Source organism: Nanorana parkeri, unplaced genomic scaffold (assembly GCF_000935625.1).
Source record: "Nanorana parkeri isolate BGI_ZX_2015 unplaced genomic scaffold, ASM93562v1 scaffold1385, whole genome shotgun sequence".
Taxonomy (NCBI): Eukaryota; Metazoa; Chordata; class Amphibia; order Anura; family Dicroglossidae; genus Nanorana; species Nanorana parkeri.
Genome location: NW_017307653.1, coordinates 309,687 through 319,074, shown reverse-complemented (window position 1 = coordinate 319,074; position 9,388 = coordinate 309,687). Strand labels below are relative to the sequence as shown.

The following is a 9,388-nucleotide window of genomic DNA, read 5'->3' as shown; positions in this document are numbered from 1 at the left end:
ATGGGAGTCAGCTCTCTCTCCTCCCCATGGGGCGCTGGCTGCAGCGGTCTGTATTTTTTACCTTGTGTTTTTATATTTGTTTTTCTAGGTCTATTTGTGTCTCCCCAACCACCTCTCTCTCACAGAGGGACATTGTCTGATTGTACCTCTACATCACTACACGGCTGGCACACTGGTGGATGAAGATATCTGGAATGAAATTCAGGTCAGTCATTTTAATTTTCACGTTCAGAAGTGCAGAGAGTTGGGCCTAAAGTGCAAGTCTAGGCAGATATAAAATACACAATGAATGCGGCTCTTCATACATTATTACATTTTATGTTTTTAATACAATCCGTGTAAATGCTTATTTTGACTTGGTATCAACTTTGCAGTCTCCTGTACAGCAAAGTTCAGACTGAGCGAGGGAGAAGCAACACAGGGAGCCAATCAGTTGTGCTTTTGTGCTCATCTGCTAACAAGCAAAATGCAGAGGAGAAGCATAGACCAGAATAACGGAAAGATGAATTCATCAATCTGCTGCTTCTCCTTTTGCTGTCCGCTCACAGGTCCTCTAGCCTGTCGGACAGACTGTGCTGTGTGGCAGAGCTGTGTAAATCTCAGAAATGGAAGGGCACAAATAAAATCCCTGGGCAGGTAAAACAAATGTCATATACCGTATTTTGCGGTCCGTAAGACGCACCGGACCATAGGACGTAGGGAGGTCCGGCGCGCCTTATGGAGCACTCGACAGACCGTAGCTTCTGTCACAGCTTCTATGACAGAAGCTGCAGTTAGTGACCGCTGAGACAGGTGGCGCTGTGATTACAGCGCCACGGTCTCAGTGATCACACAGAGCAGACGAAGAAAGTCCGTTCTTCGTCTGCTCTATGGTGATCTCGATCATCGCCGCAGCTCGGTTTTAATACTAGTGATCTCATTAGATCACTCGTATTAAACGAGCAGTGGGTCCTACTACTCGCCCGGCGCCCGAAATTGCATGTCTCGGGCGTCGGGCTTTGCTCCATAAGACGCAGGCACATTTTCCCCCTCCTTTTGGGGGGGGAAGTGCGTCTTATGGAGCGAAAAATACGGTACATACTTTATCTGTGTATTTAGTTGTTTGCCTGGAGTTCAACTTTATCTCCTTCTAAAGCACCTTAAAGTGTATTTCCACTTTTGCAGCCAAACTGGGATAACACCTACTTTATATTTGAAGCAAATGGCAAACACACATAGCAGGGCTTTACACAGTTACAAAGACAAAACATTTCCAGCACACTCACCAGCCAGCCTGCAAAAAATTCAGAAACAAAATCACATTCTAACTTTTAGGGTTAAAAACAGAGGTTTTAATTGCACAACTTTTGCAAAATATGTGGAAGCCACACTGCCTTGTCAAGGCCCCCTTTCAGAAAGTCTGCTGCTTCAGTGTTTTAAGATCTTCTTGTCAGATGTTACTCTGGTATACTGAAGTATAATTACAAGCATTTCATAAGTGTCAAAGGCTTTTATTGACAATGACATTAAGTTTATGCAAAGAGTCAATATTTGCAGTGTTGACCCTTCTTATTCAAGACCTCAGCAATTCGCCCGGGCATTCTGTCAATCAACTTCTGGGCCACATCCTGACTGATAGCAGCCCATTCTTGCATAATCAATGCTTGGAGTTTGTCAGAATTTGTGGGGGGTTTTTTGTTCACCCGTTTCTTGAGGATTGACCACAAGTTCTCAATGGGATTAAGGTCTGGGGAGTTTCCTGGCCATGGACCCATTTAGATGTTTTGTTCCCCAAGCCACTTAGTTATCACTTTTGCCTTATGGCAAGGTGCTCCATCATGCTGGCAAAAGCATTGTGCGTCACCAAACTGTTCTTGAACAGTTGATAGAAGTTGCTCTTGGAGGATCTTTTTGTACCATTCTTTATTCATGGCTGTGTTCTTAGGCAAAATTGTGAGTGAGCCCACTCCACTCCCTTGGCTGAGAAACTACCCCACACATGAATGGTCTCAGGATGCTTTACTATTTTCTTCTCCGGACAAGGTATTTTCTGGATGCCCTAAACAATCGGAAAAGGGGATTCATCAGTGAAAATGCCTTTACACCAGTCCTCAGCAGTCTAATCCCTGTACCTTTTGCAGAATATCAGTCTGTCCCTGAAGTTTTTCCTGGATCGAAGTGGCTTCTTTGCTGTCCTTCTTGACACCAGGCCATCCTCCAAAAGTCTTTGCCTCGCTGTGTGTGCAGATGCATTTACACCTGCCTTCTGCCATTCCTGAGCAAGCTCTGCACTGGTGATGCCCCGATCCTGCCATTGAATCAGCTTTAGGAGACGGTCCTGGCGCTTGCTGGACTTTCTTGGGCACCCTGATCCGATAAATGGTTGATTTAGGTGCAATCTTAGGAGCAGCAATATCCTTGCCTGTGAATCCTTTTTTGTGCAAAGCAAAGGTGACTGCACGTGTTTCCTTGCAGGTAACCATGGTTAACAGTAGAACATGTAGTAGAATGATTACAAGCACCACCCTCCTTTTAAAGCTTCCAGTCTGTTATTCTAACTCAATCAGCATTAAAGGTTGCCATACACTTTACGACCATCGCAAGACTTTTGTCTTGCGATGGTCGTATGCTTATTGAAAGCTCATACGAGCTGCCCACCTTGGACGGGCAGATCGTACTTGCGATCATCGAAAGCCCGCCCCGCTGAGGGGTGGGCTTCCGATGACCGCAATGCAGAACGGGCAGTGTGCGCGTGCGCACAGCGGCCCGTTCCGCAGCTATCGGACGAGCAGGCTAGAAACCCGCCGACAATCGTACGATTCTCGGTGGGTTTTCGAGCATGCTGGTTCGACAAAAGACGTGCGACCGTACAGTAGAAACAGTCGCACGTCTTAGTTCACACTGCTCGATTCTCATACGATCGCGGGATTTCGCCCGATTCTCGTACGAGAATCGAGCAGTGTATGGGCACCTTTAGAGTGGTCTCCAGCCTTGTCCTCGTCAACACTGACACCTGTGTTTACTAGAGAATCACTGACATGATGTCAGCTGGTCCTTTTGTGGCAGGGCTGAAATGCAGTGGAAATGTTTTTGGGGGGATTAAGTTCATTTTCATGGCAAAGAGGGACTTTGCACTTAATTGCAATTGATCTGATCACTCTTCATAACATTCTGGGGTACATGCAAATTGCCATCATACAAACTGAAGCAGAAGACTTTGTGAAAATGAATATTTGTGTCATTCTCAAAACTTTTGGCCACAACTGTATTGCCCTGCAAATGCCTACAGCACTAATGTGCAAGCTGTTTGAAGGGCAATGCTTGCTTTTTGTGTATTTATGTTTACTTTTCATTTTTCCATGCTCATTGTCATGTTTTAGACAGTGCTGCGCAGTTTTCTATATTCTGAATTTGGACCATATAGCAGTTCACAATGCTAATCATTTGCTGTTGTGCTAACAGTAGTAAATACTGGCATGGACACAGAATTATGCAGTGATCCTGTTATTAGGTTACTGCTCAGACTTGTGCCTCGGGAACAAATCCTACAGTAAGCTCACTAGAATCTCAGGTTATCCAAATGTTTAACTTTCCTCTTGGGGAGTTTACATGACAACAGATAAATATGGTCTAATCATGGCGGGATTAGTAAATCTAGCACAAGGAGAATACAAACGTCAAAAACAAAATGAACGGCTGTTCCGCATGGACATAAACCATATTTAATAAAATGTTCTCTCTTTTCTTCTATTTTTAACATTAATTATCTTGATTAGTCAACATGGGAACTGCTAAAAGTTCTTTGGCAGTGAAACAGAAGATGAACTTAAAGTAAACCTCTTGCAAAGGATGAATGTATAAGCTAAAATCTGCACCTAGTAGCTGACGCCAGAAGCCATCCGCTCGTTCCTTCTCCACAGCCCCCTTCACTGCCTAATGCGAGCCTTCTACAGTGCTTATGCAAATAGCAACTTTCTCAGAGCTGCTGTTTGCTTATCAAAAAGATTCCCCGTCACTTCAGCACACACTTCCACACTGGTCTTCTGATACCCTGTTTGCCCGAAAATAAGACCTACCCCGAAAATAAGACCTAGTACTATTTTTAGTATTTGCTTAAATATAAGACCTACCCCAAAAATAAGACCTAGTTGTGACTAGGGAGAACTATGAGGTGAGTGCTTTTCACTCATCCTCATAGTTCTAGCCGACCTGCGACAATGAAACTGTCACAGGTCGGCTCAGTGGATTGGGAAGTGAGCGAACACATACCGGCGTTTGATCACTTCTCAATCCTGTCACGGCTCTCTGCCGTGACAGGGGAGGGACTGGATTCCCCCAGCGCTGACTGGTGGAACAGAAGGGGGAGGGGGCGGGTACAGCTGGCTCTGCCTCTAGATAGGCAGAGCCAGCTGTCACTCACGCAGCTGGGCGGATCCAGATTTTTAATTGTCGGGATCCGCTTCACCTGCGGCGTCTCAGTATACAGCTCGCGGTATACTGAGCTTAGGGTGATGGGAGGACGCTAGTTTGTGTCCTCCCGTTACCATTAGAAGAACTATGGGGAAAAGCCCTAACCCCATAGATCTTTAAATATAAGATTTTATTTGACAAAATCTACAGTAGATTTAGTCTTCTAAAATCTAGTGGGTTTAAAGAGTAATTTAAGAATGTCTCTAGAATTTCCAATCTCATTATATACTCCTGGAGAAAACATCTGTTAACCTATTATTACTTATGGTATTAAGGTTTGAACATGCAACACAGACACAGATTTAACTGATATATAACATGTCTTTATTTATCTTAAAATTAGATTAAACCAAATCTTATAAAGAAACAATGATATTGAGTATTTTCAACAAAGGACGAGTAATTAGAAATGCATCGATTATAACAAATTGTATATGGCATTCTTCATTCTTTCAAGCACAAGAGCAACTCTACAATTTAAAAATGAAAAACTATATTGGGTGTAATGCCATTGCACATACCGTGTTTCCCCGAAAATAAGACACTGTCTTATATTTTTTTTGGCTCAAAAAAACACACTAGGTCTTATTTTCGGGGTAGGTCTTATTTTTATTTGTTTTTAATGTATAACAATCCAAAGTTAATGCAAATCCTAATTAAATAATCCAAAATGGCAAAGTTAAGAATAGGGTAATCAGGGGTGCCATACCTTTCCAAGAGCAAATGGTAACCAGAAAAAGCGAACTTTCACTATCGATTCCTCACAGGCGGAGTGCATTTGGTATCACTCCGCCTGCGACAGGAGTCAGCGCTATAGAGGAAACATCAGCTTATGCGGCTCTGCTCCATGTGCTGCCGCCTCGCTTCCTCTAGTGCTGGCTTCATTGGCACCGCTGATTCTCTCCCACGGCTCTTCAGGTTCCCCATTGGCAATGGTCACAACTAGGTCTTATTTTCGGGGTAGGTCTTATTTTCAGGGAAACAGGGTATTACCTATTAGCCGTCCATTCAGGATGGAACCGGAACTGGAAGTCCAGAGAGATTAGTTCTGATTGGATCTCTTCCCAAATCGTTTCTCTCAATAACATTTTAGTCTAGTTTTAGTTAGTCGACTAAAATGTCGATATATTTTCATTATAGTTTTCGTCATCATAACTTTTATTTTGTTTTAGTCACTGAAAAAGTGTTGACGAAAACTGTGATGAAAATTATTAGTCAACGAAATGAACACTGGTATACTCAAGTTAAGAGAATCAAGGGGGTCTCTGGTATACAGGAATTGTACAGACTGACAACTTTCAGTTCTTTAAATTTTGTCTTAGCACATTTTTCTAAAGAAAGAAAAACCTTTGTTTTCTCAAGCACTTAAAGGGCTATGAAACCCTTGCATTTTTTTGCATATATCTACTGCTAGCAAGCAGTAGATATATGCAAACCGATTTTAAAAAACACTTTTTCAAAGGGTAATACTTACCTGTGTCTCCGCCGCACGCTCCAGTCCGAACATCTGGGGCGGGCGCATGCGCAGTTCAGATGTTCGGCTGGGAGACGAGGAGAGACACAAGGTAAGTCTATGGCCTTGCCATCCGCCCTGGATCCCAGAGACCTTGGACTCCGGAGAGAGACCACCCCATATTGCCCCAGTCCCATCGAAGAGCCCCATCTCCCTCTCACAATGACACCGGTGCAATCTCCTTCCCTAGCCACTAGCGAGATCTCCGCCATCTTGCTCTCCCTCCCCACGAGGCAGGACATGGCCGCCATGGTCTCACAAATGGAGAATGCACTGAAGAGGGACATAGCCGGCATCCACGAATCCGTCTCTCACCTGTAAACATCTGTCACCACCTTGTTCAGCGATCAGGCAACTCTGGCCCGGCGGATTGACCACCTGGAATCGGAATCTCGGAACTACAGCTCATGCAAGATGACCTCGAAAACAGGTCCCGGCGAAACAACATGAAGCTCCGGGGGCTGCCAGAGGCCACGACTTCGTCCGGCCTTCACCCCACTGTGACCGCCATCCTCAACTCGATTCTAGACAAAGCCCCATGTTCCCCATTGGAGATAGATCGCGTGCACCGCGTGGGGAACCCCAGACCGGACGGAGATATGCGGCCCAGAGACGTCCTATGCCGGGTGCATTTCTTTGCGGAGAAGGAATCCATCATGCGCAAGGCCTGGCAGAAGGGCCCATCCCCCTTTGACGGCGCAGATATCTCTGTTCTGCCAGACCTGTCCCGTCACACCCTCCATATGCGAAGGGTCCTCCCAGCCTCTCCTCGCGGTGATACGTAGGGCCGGGGCCCTGTACACTTGGGGCTACCCTTTCAGCCTCAACGTCCGTCGGAACAACCGGACCTTCAATCTCCGCCACCCACTACAACTGGCCGACCTATTCTCCTTCCTGGACTCTCAGCCCGTGGATGTACCCGACTGGCTGAACCCCGACCTGGACTCCGAACCACGCCCCACACTTCAACGTAGACGCCGCCGGAGCTCCTCCCGAGGCAGGCCCAGACCGACCCGTCCTGCTCCGACCCGTCCCGCTCCGACCATCAATGAACCCTGATTCCCTGAAGATAGCCTGGTGTGGGACCTCTCCCCGCCCACCGTATCCCTGGAGCGGACTTCCAGATCGGTCGTTAACAGGTACCGGATGGCTCCCCTTGGCCGCTCTCTGAACCCCTGGTCGTAACATCCGAGGTCCTCTGATTAAGAGGTATCCCACATCTAGGATGCAGGCCGCCCCCCTAACAGTCCGAACCCATCCGCATTACCACCCTGCCCTGTTCCATGCACCCCGCTGCGGTCAACTACCACCCTACTTTGAGACCCGATCCAAGATACTTCCCAGAACCCCGGCTCACCTGACTTAGGCCTCACGGCCTACCTCCCTCCTTGTCTCACGCCACATCGGGTGATACGTTGAACCGTGCTATCGGGGGACACATACTTGTGTGACCTGGAGGCGTCCCTACCTGTTACTCCTTGGCGGGTGGCTGTTCCCTACCCTACGTGTAGGCGACCCGGTTCTCCACCCTTCTCCCCCTCTCCCTGGCTGTCGGCCTGGAACCCCTGGGAACCCTCAGTGTTGTATCTTTTGAGACATTGCTTTTGTATATTCTTTTTTTTTTTTTTCTCATTTTTAAAGATGTTTGGGTTTCTGTTATTGCACTGTATTCTTATAATGTTGGGGTGACCTGTGACTATCCACTGGAACTCCGTTCCATTACTTCACGTCCAGAGACACGGCCTCATCTCTGTATCAATTGGCCACCTATCTAGAAGCAGGATGCAGGCTCCCCCCCCCCATATCCTCACCTCACTGCCCCCCCCACCCTACCCCGGGGACATGTCTCGCCTCAAGGTCTTATCCCTCAACGCTAAGGGCCTTAACGTTCCTGAAAAACGCACTATGATCCTGCGAGATCTCCACCGCCAGAGCATTGACATAGCACTCCTTCAGAAAACCCACTTCAGAACCGGCCAGATCCCCCGCTTAGTTGACCACCGTTACTCCACGGTTTACCACTGTAGTTCCTCTGACAAGCGCTCTCGTGGGGTCAGTATTGTCATGTCCCGCAGGCTATCCTGGACCGAGACGGATCAATATGCTGGGGAGGAAGGCCGGGTGCTCTTTGTGAAGGGCACTATTGGATCCCAGATGGTCACGTTCGCCAACCTCTACCTACCTAACCATGACCAAATCCCATTCTTGTCCCGTGTCCTGGCCCTCCTGGCTGACTTCAGAGACGGCATCCTGGTCCTGGGAGGAGACTTCAATTTCGTCCTTGACCCCAGTCTGGACTCCTCCGCATCCTCCTCCCACCTATCTTACAATCAGCTGAACCGCATCAAACGCTGTCTCTTTGAACACCAGTTGGCAGACGTGTGGCGCATCCACCACCCCACAGCAAGGGACTATACCTTTTTCTCCCACCTTCACCAACGCTATACACGTATTGATTTTTTTTTTCTACACCATAGCCAGCTCCCCCGAGTCATGGCCACCGATATAGGGAACATTATAGAACAAGACCTACGGTTTTTCTTTCAGGAGAACGACACGCCGGATGTGCCCCCCTATACTGTATGGGAGGCACATAAAGCGACCGTACGGGGCTCCTTTATAGCGCATGGTTCTAGACTCAAGCAGCAACGCCTTGCCCAAATCACTGACCTCTTGAACCAGATACGCCTTCTCGAATCCTGACATAAGGCCTTCATGGACCGTGCGGTGGGGGTCACAGTTGTCCTCCCTCCGAGAACAGCTTCGGGCGCTCTGCCTTACCAAGGTTAAAGCTTCCCTGACGAAGTGCAGACGGTCATTCTACGAATATGGCAACCAATGCGGCAAGTATCTTGCACGTGCTACCCGCAAGCGTCACGCCCGAAATTGTGTCCAATTCATCGCCCGCTCCTCTGGGAGCAAGGCCACTTCACCATCAGAAATAGCCTCTACATTGCCCAATCGGCCATGCCCTCTCTTGACCCCTCCGTCAGTTCCCTCCTGGAGTCTCCGATCACTTCCTTCCTTACCTCTCCTCTCACTTTCTACGAGCTCTCAACTCCCTTCGTGATGGCGCCGCCACTCCACCTGAATCGCTCCTGGCCCATATTTCGGTAATCCCTAAGGAAGGGAAGGATCCGACCCTGTGCCCCAGCTACAGGCCCATCTCCCTGCTTAATGTGGACACAAAACTTTTCGCCAAGATTCTATACTACCGCCTGGCCCCATATTTGGCTGACCTGATTCACCTAGACCAGGTGGGGTTTGTACCGTCAAGGGAAGCTAGGGACAACACCACCCGAGCACTGGGAGTCATCCACTCCGCCCTGTCGTCTGCCTCCCCTTGTGTCCAATTATCCACCGACGCGCAGAAGGCATTCAACAGGGTGGACTGGGACTTCCTATCATCCACCCTGAAGGTGGTGG

At 47.9% G+C, this 9,388-nt stretch overlaps 1 protein-coding gene across 1 annotated transcript in view; it reads left to right on the top strand.

Annotated features, from left to right (window-relative positions):
• The window catches only part of CWF19L2 (CWF19-like 2, cell cycle control (S. pombe)), a 151,254-nt gene that overhangs the window by 122,068 nt on the left and 19,798 nt on the right, over positions 1-9,388 (top strand). Inside the window, exon 11 of the mRNA XM_018569741.1 lies at positions 89-205. Within this exon, the coding sequence (XP_018425243.1) occupies positions 89-205 (117 nt within the window). The remainder of the gene's footprint in view (positions 1-88; positions 206-9,388) is intronic.